This window comes from Polistes dominula, unplaced genomic scaffold (assembly GCF_049000335.1).
Source record: "Polistes dominula isolate Pdom_NZ unplaced genomic scaffold, Pdom_raw_medaka contig_82, whole genome shotgun sequence".
Classification (NCBI taxonomy): domain Eukaryota; kingdom Metazoa; phylum Arthropoda; class Insecta; order Hymenoptera; family Vespidae; genus Polistes; species Polistes dominula.
Genome location: NW_028301046.1, coordinates 1,579,160 through 1,592,567, shown reverse-complemented (window position 1 = coordinate 1,592,567; position 13,408 = coordinate 1,579,160). Strand labels below are relative to the sequence as shown.

The window sequence follows — 13,408 nt, the reverse complement described above, 5'->3', positions numbered from 1 at the left end:
AAGCTTTTTCTCTTTTGAGAAATTTTCCTTTCTAAGTCATTTATTTGCTGATAATTATTTTAATTTTTTTTTCTTTTTTTTCTTCTCAAGACTATTTATAATATAGAGTTATATTACTAACTACATATTTTATTAACGCAGTATTATCTTTCTAAAATTAAAAACACGACTTCTTAAACATGTTCAAAAGGAGGAGTTTACATCATATTTTTGACAAATATTCATTCGATAAAAGTGTATTGATTGATTTTCTATTTCTTTGTTTTCTTTTATTATTATTATTATTAAATTCCTTGGTTAAAATATAAATGGAATGTACACTGTTTTCGATAAAAATGCTTTTTCTTTTTTTTTGTTGTTGTTGTGTTGTCGTTTTTATATATATAAAAATATTAAGCAAATTTTAACAAACAAGAGAAAAATATTATTAAAAACTATAACGCATTATTTATATATATAAAAAGATCTTTTCAAACTTTTTCATAAATATTCAATGTTTCGAGATTCTTGTATTTCTATTATTTTATATCATTATAAAATATCATAACAGAAGATAAGGAAGCACTTTATTTGGTGTATCATTTGTTTTTGTTTTTTTTTTTTTTTTTATAATATTATAACAAAATTTTTATTCATTTTGTGTTTTTTTCTCGTTCTTTTGCTTTTTCATTGTTTTCATATCGTAATTGTTAAATAATTAAAATTTTTTTTATCAAATTTCAAATTTAACAAAATATAATAATGTTCAAATGATAAATTCCTTGTTTTTCTTTTTTCTTTTTTTTAACTTCAATTTACAATTTGAATATTATGTTTAAGTTACAATAGAAGATACAAAAAAAAACTGTATTTATATATATATATATATATATAAATATTTATCGATGCATTAATATAATAACAGATAACAAGGAAAAACAGATCTATTCTTCCAATGAATAAAGGTATTCATAAAATTCGTTAAATTTCTAATGAGATATAGAATAGGAACCTTATAAGAACAATACAAATACCAAACTACGATATGTATACTAATAATAAAATTATATTTGAAAGAAGCTCACTAATAAGCATTTTCTATTAATGAAAATATCAAAATAGAAAATAGAAATTAATCTTTCAAATAATTTTCATAAGAAATATATATATATATATATATATATTGGAGATTCTTTCGTATAATATTAATAATAATATACCGAAAATATAATAAATGATAAGATGTTATCGTCAAATAAACCAATAGCAAGCTGACATACGTAGTGATCTAATTGACAGCATTTCCTTATTAACTACTATGGCATAAAATGGAAAAATATAAAACCTTCTTTCAAGTATCAATTACAAATTCTTGTTATCTTAATAACACATTAACATTATCTCCAAAATTCTGTTATACGTTAATATGGAAAAGTATTTGAAGACATTTATATGTTGTCTTTATATACAATATACGATGATACTTGATATAATAATACCAACATTTTCAATTATGTTTCAATCAATTATGTGCTAAACACATTTATTACTAACAACTCTTCTTTTCACCATGTAATAACCAACATTTCTACCACTTCTGCTTAAGCTAACAGCTTGTTTATCAGCATGAATTTGTTTATTATTGCAAGTTATATTTCTATTATTCAATTTATTCCATATTGTATACATAGTAGAAGCATTAATTTTGTGTGTAGTTATGGAATTTTTAAGTATACATGGTTCCAATTTTCTTGGCGCGTAACTAAAACCTGGATGATTAGTAGGATTTATTTTTGCATGTTTTGCACAAAGACCCGTAATGTAAACGTCTTCTAAATGTAGTAGAGGTGTTGACAAAGCTGCTTGATATAACTTAAAAGCTGTGTCAATACTCATTACATATCCTGTACCTGATAGATAGTTTGGATAAACCTTTTCAGGATACATATACTTTGGCATATACCTAATATATAATAAATATATAATGTAAATTCACCTAATAACAATCAAATTAATAATATTCTCAATCTTTTATAAAAAAAAAAATACTCACCATTTATTTGTAGGATTTAATATAGGTCTAGCACTACAAATAAGAGATCCCAATAAAATATCTTTAGATTGTGTTCTTGCCTGCAAGGTTTTCATTAAAAGAACTATATTTACAAACATATCGTCATCCGTTTTCATAATAAATTTAGCTTCTGCACAATTAGAAGTGACCCATTTTAACATCATAATAGATTTTAATGTTAAATTATTATAAGTATCAGAAAACTTTTCTTGTAATATATCATTAAACAGAAGACTTTCTTCTAATACAAGACTCTGTAATTAAAAAAAAAAACCCACACAATATACAAACATTCTATTTGTCAACTTTAATTTTACTTAGTTATATATATATATATGTATATGTATGCAATTGTACGTACATTGAGTGTATCATTATCACTTTGTCCCAGAAGAAATGCAACTTTAACCGTAGAATTATATAAAACATTTAAATTACTTTTATTAGCCCAAGTATTTCTAATAGCCATTCTAGCATTATAATTTCCAACTGATGAGCAAATAATTACAATTAAATATGGAGGTGGTGAACAAATAGCGATTGGACTTAAAATGGAAGTGATATTATCCGGATGAATGTAATTTTTTACATCTCTTGAAGTGTTGTACGTCCAACCAGGTAACTGTGCTGTAAATTAAATACCTTTATCATAACTACATAAATATAATTAATAAATATCACATTAAAAGATAAACATGTTACATTCAATTATTGAACTATTTTATAACTGTTTATGCTATCATGCACATGAATTTACATATACATATATATATATCTCTATTTCTTTTTTTCTTTTTTTTCTAAATTTACTATAGCTCAAGCATTCTACAATGTAATTCTGTATCAATAAAATTCATTCATTCTTGTGTTTAAATTGTATTGCAAATTGCATTTGAATATTTCTAAATATATGCACTATACAAGGTGCAAAAGCTTTAAAGCAATATAAATAAATAAAAGTATTGTGTTTTTGAATTGTGAATATTGATTTTTAGGTATTGCCATATTTAAAGCACAGAGTGTAATGCATAGAAATTTGATAACTATAATGAAAAATAAATGTTCATAAAACATACCAGAATGCGAACTTATCAATGTACTTTAAACCTGTTTAAAACCTGCCAACGATAACTAAATATTTTAATATTACTTTTTTTAAATACACAATACAACTTTTCAAATTGATTTTAAAAACATCGTTGATTATTTTAAATGACATTTAATAATCTTGCATTATAACAGCTCTATTGTAATATCTATGAGTAATAATAAATATATGTATTTGAGCAATCAGATGCAAAAAGTGTAGATTGTGTGATCAAGCAACATTAATGAATGCATACCTACAGTGGCTACCAAATGTGAACCACTGAGAAGCTCTGTAGGGGACGGAGTCTCACCTAAGCCTACAAATGGACCCTGAGCTGAATGATATGCTGGTACATATAATAGGCCTAACACAGCCAAAATTACAAATCCTAATATCATTCTTTTGACAAAAGATATTTTAATATTTCCTTTGACGCTTCCAGTATTGTTTATGCTGGTGGCAGACGGCAATTCCATGCGCAACAGTCGAAGTCTGTCCATCTATGAAAAATATAATAATAATGTAATAAACATGTAACAATATTCATACACACAAATACACATTGTTACAAAAATTAAAATTAAAATTTGTACATGCAATATAACCCATACTTTTTATTAAAAAAAAAAAAAAAAACATAACTATTATTTATTTATATTAAACTACATCAAAATAAAGATTTGTCAAACCGAATTATGACATTTTAATATAAAATTGACATTAACGATCAGCTGTACTTGGCAACAAAGATTGAATAATCTAAACGCCGAATAATAACTAGGATGTAAACAATAACTTACTTTTGAAACGCGATGAGCACGTCATGCCGCATTTGATACCACTCCATTTACTCCTTTTATAAGGCTCTACATAAGAATATTCATTCCATCAAGTACTCGAGTATCGTATACTTTAATCAAGTAATGACGCATAGAAAAGAAAGAAAAAGTACGAAGGCTGTGGGCTTTGATGCAGATCTTCAATATATCATACTACGTATATTACACTATACACTTTTCTACCACCACCTCTTCATCTTTCTAACCACTATGGTTCACTAACGGTTTGGAAACTCCCCTCTTGCGGAACACCTACTACTAGCGCCATCTACTCATCTCTATGCATCATCTTGCGGCACTATACAAAAAATTAAATTATTGTCAATAAAAAATTAGAATTGAAATATTAATAAACAATTTTGTTAAATTAATAATGCTAATAACTAAAGTTTCTATTGTTTCATGCATTTGTTAAGTTGTTACGTGATAATCTAAACGACATAACCTATTAACAAACGACAATTATTAATAAAATTCTTTTAATGTATTATCCATTCTATGAACTGTTATATATTTTATGATATTAATTTGACATTATACATATATATACTGTATGAAATAATTTATCTATTATACTTGTCTAGTTGTCTAATGTTACATCACAATATAATTATGTATAATGTCAACTACGAATTTTCTATAAAAATATCTTATTACATTTTTCTCCATTTAGTTTAATATATTCGGAGAACATTTTTGTTAAATTTTTCTTATATATATATATTATCTTGTTGGAATTTTAAATATGAACGAATCTGGATGTAATTTATTGACAACGTATGCTTTTAAAGGAGGAAAAGAATATGTCGTTAAAATGAAAGTAATGGCTTTTAAACGATGTCAAAGATGTTTGGAATTAACGATAACAGATAAATTTACTGCAGAAGATTGGAAATCATCTTACGATACTGCATGTTCGTTATCATTTTTATTTTGATGTTATAAATATTTGTTTACTTTAATAAGATTTTATTATATAATATATAAATTTTGTTACAATATATATATATATATATATATATTTATATTAATACTTATATTTTCATTTTTAATATGCCAAGATATTGAAAATTTGACCCACAAAACGGGAAATTATAAACAGTTTGATGTGTTTGTCGCAATGCTACAATCAGGACTATTAAAAGTAACTTTGACATTATGATTCCATAAATCTAATTTATATCAACATCAATAATAATAATAATAAGTAATTTACAGACAAGCGAGTCTATTACATTGGATTTATTAACTTTTGAAGATCTAGAATTATTACGTTCTCGCAAAGTTGATAATAATTCTGTTTCGACTATAAGTAATAAGTCAAACAACAGACGATACCTTATTTTAACTTATACAGTAGAATTTGATCGGTGAGTAAAAAAAAACAAATTAATCTTACTATTTTGTCTGGATATAAGAACAACCATGTGGTATTAATTGAAAAATAATTTCTGAATATACCCAATGTACATATGTGTTTAGTGAACTTTTTTTATTACCTCTTATATCAAATAATAAATACAAACAATATGTATAAAATTAATCTCTATGGAGGTAAAACAAGTATTCTCGAATATAACAACCTTAAGAATCCACTATCCTTTGCCCTTGGAATACTGTGGTTTGCCTGATTCGACAATATTGCAAGCGACGATAAGAAGATTGCAAGCAGAAATAGAAAGATTAAATTCCACTGGTATGAATAAAGATCTTCAAAAACGTATAGAAACGCTTTCAATTACAAATCAAAAATTACTTGAAGAAAATCGTAAGCTCTCTAATGGAGGTATATACATTATATATATATATATATATACATAAAAGGAATCAATGAATTAGTATTAATCCATTTACATTATTTATCTATATTTCTAAATAATACAGGAAAAGGTATAAGAAAATTAGCTAGTGCAATAAGTGCATTAGAAAACAGCGTTGCTAAAGAACGAGCATCATTTCGAGCACAAATTCAAAAACTTCGTACTGAAAATGCTGCCTTGTCTTTAAGAATACGTCAGCTTACTGAATCCACTATCAGAAGATCTCGCGATAATAGTCCTGCGTTAAAACGTCGAACTCCACCACCTTCTTCGTACAGTCGTCGTTCCATTAATAGGAGAAGTAGAAGCCGATCTCCTTCTATTTATGGTCATTTTAAAACGTCTAGTTTGTCACCTGGTATTACAAATAATTTCAATTTCTTATCAATTCAATTTGATAATATTAAAATAATCATTATTTATATATTACACAAAAATTACAGGAAGTTCGATGGAGTCGTTTCAAACTAAAACTTCTTCGAATCGAAATATTACAAAATCACGTTACATATCCTCTAAAGAATCAAGTTTGTATTAAATATTTCTAACTTTTTTTTGTATTATTATATTAATTTGATATTTTTATTACAGAAATTGATTTTGGAAATTTGGAATCAAGAATTTACACACTTCAAAAAATGTTAAAAGAGGGAATTAATCTGAGTTAAAAAAAAAAAATAAGTACAGTGATATTTATTCTTTATGTATATATACAAACTAAATACACACATATATACCTTCTCTTTATTTGAATTAAAATTTTTATTCATTTTTATGATAATTACAAATTATGCCATTATTGATCAAAAGACTAGAGTTACATGCAAAATAATGATGTGTTGGCAACGACAAACACATCTCATTCATCAAGATTGTTAATTAATTAATTTATTTTTTTTAACTTAACTTTTCTATATTATTTGCCTATGAAAAAATGAAGTACAATGATTTTATAAAATCTAAAATTGATGTTTATTGTAGATTTTATATTGTATATATTCTATAATTCAAAAATAAAAAAAAACTCAATGTAAAATAAAAAATATATGTACGAAGTACCTACAAAGAAACATCCTAATATAATATGAAAAAAAAAAGCAACAACATTCTGATATTTCATTCACAACAATTTTCAATATATACAAAATATATCAAATACATAAAAACTATATAATATTTTATAGCAAAAGAAATTTCTTATTATTAACTAAAAAAAAAAAAAAAACATAAGAAATCTCTATTGCTAATCACATGACGGAAGAATATCTCCGTGTTATTGTACACAATTCAAATAAATATAAATAATTCTAATTACCTAATTCTATCTATCAGCTTTAACATTATTTTCATAATATGTTATAGCGCGTTGAACCAATGACTTTTTTACTTCTGTATTATTGTCTGTTGCTTCTGTGCTTATTGTAGTTGTATTTGTACTTTGTGATTGATCAACTTTTTCCTCAATTTCCGTTAACACAGGTTGTTCAGGTAATTGATACTTCGTTCGTTTTGCTAATTCTTTTATAACATCTTGTAAATAATTAATATCACTTTGTAATCGTGTACTATTATTTTGTAATGATTCGATATTATTTTTAAATTCTTGTATCTGTGCATTACGTGCCTCTTCTTTTTTTATTTCTTTAGCAACTTGACGATTATATTCAAATATTAAACATCCACCAGCAAGACTAAAAATAATAACTTCTCCCATTAAATTAGATCCTAATTCTATTGCCATAGCTTCGTTTAACTTAGCTACTTTTGTTGGTTTTCCAAGGTTCATCATATACATTTTACCTTTAACTTCTGCCCAATGATAAACTGTATCGTAAAAAGACATTGATTTTTATTAAATAAAGGTTCATTATATTTTACCTTAATATATTATATATGTTAAAACGTTAATACTTACATTGAGCAGGTGGAATAATAAAGTATGTACGAAATACAGGATGATTTTTAGCTTGATTAACTATTAATTTAGCCAAAGGTTTACTAATTTGTTTGATAAGTAATACACCTAATTTAAGAACAGGAAATACCCCAATAGCCATTCTTTCTTGTGATTTTTAATGCAACACATCAATCCTTTTTTTCCTTATATTCTAAAATTATATAAATTAGATATTAATTAAAAATGAATTTAATATTATAACATATCATTTTTATTAGTTAACCAATCGTTATAAAACAAAAACATATCTAAAAAAGATATCATCGTGCCAAAAATATTATATTTAATTATCCTTGTGAATGATTATTACCTCATCTCCAAAGTTATTTGAAAGTACTGTGGACAGTTATAACTTCATTATTATATAGATCACTATCTATGTATTTTTTTAATAGGAATGCTATAAAATGAATAATCAATTAATACATCAATTATTTTATTAATGATAATTGTTAAACATCTTTGTCACTTGCACATACAGACCTTTTACAAAATACTATTACATAGCCATTTTTAATATTTCTTGATATCTTATTATCTAGAACTAAAAATACTAATGTTTATCTTCTACTAGATTGCGATTTAGCAGAGAAAAGATTTGAGAACTAGACTTACTACAATTTGCTATGTATATCTGATTGACCAATAGAAACGCTTTTGTTTGGACAAACTGCATGATAAGAATTGGCGCCATTTTCAAATTGTTCCTAACAATTTACTAGAAAATAAATTTTTAATATAAAAATGTGTACAACGAATTAGATTATTATTTTAAATTAATCTTATTCTATTAATTTAATTTTTTATAGTAATAAAGAATTCACAAAATATATCAAATACTGTTTATCTAATATTAATTATACATAATGAGTGTACAGGTTACTCTGTAGATATTTACATTCATATTTTAATCCTTTTTAAATTTTAAATCCTGAATGTATAGCTACTATACCACAAGATAAATTTCTATAACTGGTATTTCTGAAACCACTTACATCTATCATATGCTGAAATAATTTATAATATTTAAATGAAATTGGATTATGAAAATATATATAAATAAATGATAGAAAAATAATAATTACTTTAAAATCTTCTTGTTTTGGAAATTTCTGTATACTTTCTGCAAGATACTGATAAGGTTCCCATTGCCCAATGGCTAATGTAGCCATCACTGGTATTACTTGAAAAGAGTATCTTTCATAAAGCCTACAAAGAAATATTATTCTAACATACATTTTAAGTTTATCTCTAATGTATTTAATAGATGTTATATTTACCATTGTAACATATCATTTTCTAGATGAGTAAATTCTAAACATAGAAATCTACCTCCAGGTTCAAGTACTCTATATGCTTCTGATAACACCTAATCAAAATCAATGAGTCTATATTAAATATTTATTAAATTATATCAATTTAAATAAAAAATGATATCTTAGAAGTAACATTTCACTATTAACAATAATATTACCTTATCAATGTGAGTAACATTTCTTATACCAAATGCTATCGTATATGCTGTAAATGATTCATCAGGAAAGCTAAGATTTTCTGCATCTTCTTTCTTCCATTCAATATTAAAATTATTCTCTTTCGTATATCCTAATCTTTCTGCTCTTATTTTACCAACATCTAACATATTTTCATTTATATCTGTTACCATTACAGAACTTTTAACGTTATTAATATTCTTAGTATTATTTAAATAATCTAAATATCTAAACGTTATGTCTCCAGTTCCAGCAGCACAATCTAATAAACGAGTTCCATGTGTAGGTGCTAATTCTTGAATGAATATATCTTTCCAAATTCGATGAATACCTAAACTCATTAAATCGTTCATTTTGTCATAATTGTCTGCAATACTTTCGAACACCGTATGAACTACAAAAATAAGAATATAGTATATATATATATATATATATTATTATATATAAAATATATTTTATTAAATAGATAAAATATAACAATTTTTATATTATCAACCTTCTTTAGCTTTATCTTCTTCTTTGACTTTTTTAAAACCAAAATATGTCGTCCTTTCGTTATCATCTTCATTTACATCTGTTGCTTTAGAATGATTGTATTTATTATGAAAATATACATTTATTAATTGTTTACGTAACATTTCACACATTCTCTTATTAAAATGAAGATATTTTTGAGTCAACATTTTGATGTTATATAATTGCAATATAAAAAATTAAATTTGACAATTCTTAAATTCTATTAATATCAAAACAAAATATTTTTGAATATTTATAAATATTCAAAATTTATTGCATAGATTATTAAAAATCTTCTATATTAACAAAAAGTTGTTTTTATCTTTATCTCTTTCAATATACTTAGTTAATTTAGAAAAATTACAAATGTAAATCAGAAACTAAGAACAAATTCATTTTTTATAACCTCTATTCCAATGATTCAACAATTAATTATAATTTTAAATATTAATGAATAATCACACAGTTACGTAATTAATAAATATATGTATATATCAATTTAAATCATAGATATAAATAAATATAAACATTGCATTATATGTAGTATAATTTGTTTGTATATATGTTGTGTGTGAAATCCATGAATAACTAGTTAATAATGACTGACAGTAGACGGCGCTGACAACAGTAGTTACCGGTTCATAAATTTATGTATGAATGTATTTACTATGAAAATAATATATTGAGATATTTATTGTTTAACATTTTGTAATACTATGTTTATTTCAAATATAAATTCATTATCTTTCTAAGTGATTATACATTTATTCAGTCTATAATTAATAATTTCAATTTAAATGTCGAATGATACTGAATAAATATTTGTGGTTAAAGTTTTTCGAAATAATTCAGGCAAATGAATAAAAATGATTCCATGAGTAGATATGGACCACTCGTCGGTGCTATTGATGAAGGCACTAGCAGTGCTAGATTTTTGGTATGATATTCATATTTATTTATGATTATTATATCTTCTCTATTTATTGATCCATATATGCATTATATTGATATTTTGAACTTCCAGGTATTTGCTGCGGAGACAGCTGAAGTATTAACGTATCATCAAATTCCAATAAGTCAGACTTGTCCAAAGGAAGGATGGGTTGAACAAGATCCCATAGAAATCTTAAACGCAGTGAGAGAATGTCTTCGTCAAACTGTATTTAATTTAGAACAATTAACTATAGATCCGAGTGATATTGTTGCTATTGGTATAACTAATCAAAGAGAAACAACTGTTGTATGGGATTCTGTTACAGGAAAACCATTGTATAATGCAATTGGTAATGATTTGTTTTATTTGTTTAATATCATTATTATTTGATAAATAATGTTTTCAATGTATTATTTTTACAGTATGGATGGATATGAGAACTACTTCTATAATAGATGACATGTTAAAAGGAATATGGAATCGAAACAAAAACTATCTAAAGTCACTCTGTGGTTTACCTATTAGCCCTTATTTTAGTGCATTAAAATTAAAATGGTTACTTGAAAATGTACCAGAAGTTCAAGAAGCCTTAGCCAAAGATCAATGTATGTTTGGGACAATAGATTCCTGGCTAATTTGGGTTAGTTTATTGTTTTTCTTTCTACAGATGATAATGATGGAGTTTAAAGTACTACAATGATAAAATACCTTTATCAAATATAATACTCTATCTCTGATATAAACCTAGAATTTAACTGGAGGAGTAAATGGTGGTGTTCATACTACAGATGTTACTAATGCTTCGAGAACTATGCTTATGAATATTAGAACATTACAATGGGATCCAAAATTATTATCATTTTTTCAAATACCACCAAGTATTCTGCCACAAATACGAAGTTCGTCAGAAATTTATGGATATATCCAGGATGATATTCTTCATGGTGTACCAATATCTGGAGTATGTAATATAATTCTATTTATTCAAACATAATTAAGCGTATTTATAGAGTGGATATTATATTTCAGTGTTTAGGAGATCAACAGTCAGCACTTGTAGGTCAGTTATGTTTTCAACAAGGACAAGCTAAAAGTACATACGGTACTGGGTGCTTCCTTTTGTACAATACAGGCACTGCTGTAAGATACAATTGTATTATTAAATTATTTTGTTAAATATGCAACTCATCATAATTAATTAATATTATATAACAGATCGTAGATTCATCTCAGGGTTTATTAACAACAGTTGCATATCAATTGGGTGCAAATGCAACACCAGTTTATGCTCTTGAAGGTTCTATAGCAATTGCTGGTGCTGCTATTAAATGGTTAAAAAATAATCTTGGAATATTATCTAACGCAAAGGAAAGTGAAGCTATGGCAGAAAGTATTTCTTCCGATAATCATGTCACTTTCGTTCCTGCATTTTCAGGTTTATATGCACCATATTGGAGAAAAGATGCTAGAAGGTGAATACAAATTATAATTCTATCTTAAAGTATGTTATCATATATACATACATTTTAAATATTAAAATAAATCATTTATTTTTTTAGTGTTATATGTGGGCTAACTGAGAGATCAACAAATGCTCACATTGTAAAAGCAGCTTTGCAATCCGTATGTTTTCAAATAAGAGATGTTTTAGAAGCCATGAAGAAAGATACAGGAATAGTATTATCTAAGTTATTAGTAGATGGTGCCATGACTAATAATGATTTATTAATGCAAATGCAAGCCGATATATGTGGTACACCAGTGAGTAAGTAACTATTGTATGTAACTAATATTATCTTAAAATATCAATTTTTTTTTATATATTATACGAATGTATAAACAAATAAACCTTTTTACAAGAAAGTCAGGCCTTTAATGGCTGAGACAACTGCTCTTGGAGCTGCAATAGCTGCAGGTAGTGCCGAAGGTATACGTAAATGGGATATAAAAACAGGATCAGTTGTACCGAGTGATATTTTCTTACCTTCTATAAATGAAGAAGGTAATTAACATATATATATCAATTAATTAATGTCAGCGTTAAATTGTAAAATTCAGCTAAATCGTTCATTTTGTAGAAAGTAATATCTTGTACTCCCAATGGAAAGAAGGTATTAAGAGAAGTTTAGGATGGAAAACAATTACTAATACAGATGGTAACAAAATAATGAAAAATATTACATTATATATTTCTATTGTATTATAGCTAACATATAGAAAATATATACATATATATATGCAAATATCAATTTACAGATGATTTTAAAGACTTACATAAAGCAACAGCACCTGGTGTATTTATAATGGGTACAATAATTTTACTTGTCTTTGCAAAGTATCGATCATTCATGTAATAGAGGCTTGTAATTTGTTAGTATTAAACACTGATGCATTTGTGTGAATTTCCAAGAAAAATCTAAATATTAAAATGCATTTAATGTAAGTAATGTTATTCTGTTATCAATAATGTTATATTTAATTTGTTCAATATGGAACTAGTCTTCTCGTGTAGTGTTATTGATGACCGAAAACAAATATGATGTGGTATACTTTCATATATAACGCTTGTTATTTAATAAAGTATTACAAATATCATTTGGTTTCTGAATAAATCAAAGAAAACAGCTTATTTTTTTATTTAAAATTTAAATAGATGTAATATGCATTTTATATTGAAATATTTAATAAATGTAGAAAAAATAAATT

General features: G+C 25.3%; 5 protein-coding genes across 9 annotated transcripts; 2 read left to right on the top strand and 3 right to left on the bottom strand.

The window, feature by feature from the left end:
* Positions 1-60: 60 nt before the first annotated feature.
* Positions 61-4,174, bottom strand: LOC107066332 (beta-1,3-galactosyltransferase 1). 2 transcript variants are annotated; one of them, XM_015320860.2, is made up of 5 exons: positions 3,944-4,174; positions 3,397-3,643; positions 2,415-2,680; positions 2,033-2,307; positions 61-1,942 (listed from the first exon to the last, which is right to left on the bottom strand). In XM_015320860.2, the coding sequence occupies exons 2-5, from the start codon at positions 3,641-3,643 to the stop codon at positions 1,513-1,515; spliced, it is 1,218 nt and encodes a 405-aa protein (XP_015176346.1). In that variant the 5' UTR covers positions 3,944-4,174; the 3' UTR covers positions 61-1,512. The 2 variants fall into 2 exon arrangements, with proteins under 2 accessions (XP_015176346.1, XP_015176347.1); XM_015320861.2 differs by having other exon boundaries at positions 3,454-3,643; positions 3,944-4,172.
* A 179-nt stretch (positions 4,175-4,353) lies between these two features.
* On the top strand, positions 4,354-7,036 carry LOC107066330 (centrosomal protein CCDC61). Its single transcript, XM_089175310.1, has 7 exons — positions 4,354-4,896; positions 5,044-5,126; positions 5,201-5,352; positions 5,572-5,768; positions 5,867-6,160; positions 6,246-6,329; positions 6,394-7,036. The coding sequence occupies exons 1-7, from the start codon at positions 4,728-4,730 to the stop codon at positions 6,468-6,470; spliced, it is 1,056 nt and encodes a 351-aa protein (XP_089031436.1). The 5' UTR covers positions 4,354-4,727; the 3' UTR covers positions 6,471-7,036.
* LOC107066331 (putative OPA3-like protein CG13603) lies at positions 6,019-8,293 on the bottom strand. 2 transcript variants are annotated; one of them, XM_015320859.2, is made up of 5 exons: positions 8,243-8,293; positions 8,070-8,159; positions 7,718-7,910; positions 7,118-7,626; positions 6,019-6,157 (listed from the first exon to the last, which is right to left on the bottom strand). In XM_015320859.2, the coding sequence occupies exons 3-4, from the start codon at positions 7,857-7,859 to the stop codon at positions 7,124-7,126; spliced, it is 645 nt and encodes a 214-aa protein (XP_015176345.2). In that variant the 5' UTR covers positions 7,860-7,910; positions 8,070-8,159; positions 8,243-8,293; the 3' UTR covers positions 6,019-6,157; positions 7,118-7,123. The 2 variants fall into 2 exon arrangements, with proteins under 2 accessions (XP_015176345.2, XP_089031434.1); XM_089175308.1 differs by lacking the exons at positions 6,019-6,157; positions 8,070-8,159; positions 8,243-8,293 and having other exon boundaries at positions 6,541-7,626.
* On the bottom strand, positions 8,062-10,318 carry Coq5 (ubiquinone biosynthesis protein COQ3, mitochondrial). 2 transcript variants are annotated; one of them, XM_089175307.1, is made up of 7 exons: positions 10,297-10,318; positions 9,749-9,832; positions 9,234-9,646; positions 9,040-9,128; positions 8,845-8,968; positions 8,243-8,766; positions 8,062-8,159 (listed from the first exon to the last, which is right to left on the bottom strand). In XM_089175307.1, exons 1-6 carry the CDS (start codon positions 10,301-10,303, stop codon positions 8,677-8,679), a joined length of 807 nt encoding a protein of 268 aa, XP_089031433.1. In that variant the 5' UTR covers positions 10,304-10,318; the 3' UTR covers positions 8,062-8,159; positions 8,243-8,676. The 2 variants fall into 2 exon arrangements, with proteins under 2 accessions (XP_089031433.1, XP_015176359.2); XM_015320873.2 differs by lacking the exon at positions 10,297-10,318 and having other exon boundaries at positions 9,749-10,147.
* Positions 10,319-10,372: 54 nt separating this feature from the next.
* LOC107066334 (glycerol kinase) lies at positions 10,373-13,297 on the top strand. 2 transcript variants are annotated; one of them, XM_015320868.2, is made up of 10 exons: positions 10,374-10,705; positions 10,793-11,051; positions 11,125-11,342; positions 11,451-11,663; positions 11,732-11,842; positions 11,918-12,174; positions 12,262-12,467; positions 12,567-12,704; positions 12,781-12,858; positions 12,959-13,297. In XM_015320868.2, exons 1-10 carry the CDS (start codon positions 10,625-10,627, stop codon positions 13,054-13,056), a joined length of 1,659 nt encoding a protein of 552 aa, XP_015176354.1. In that variant the 5' UTR covers positions 10,374-10,624; the 3' UTR covers positions 13,057-13,297. The 2 variants fall into 2 exon arrangements, 1 of the variants encoding a protein (XP_015176354.1); XR_016177535.1 differs by lacking the exon at positions 12,959-13,297 and having other exon boundaries at positions 10,373-10,705; positions 12,563-12,704; positions 12,781-12,809.
* Positions 13,298-13,408: the final 111 nt, after the last annotated feature.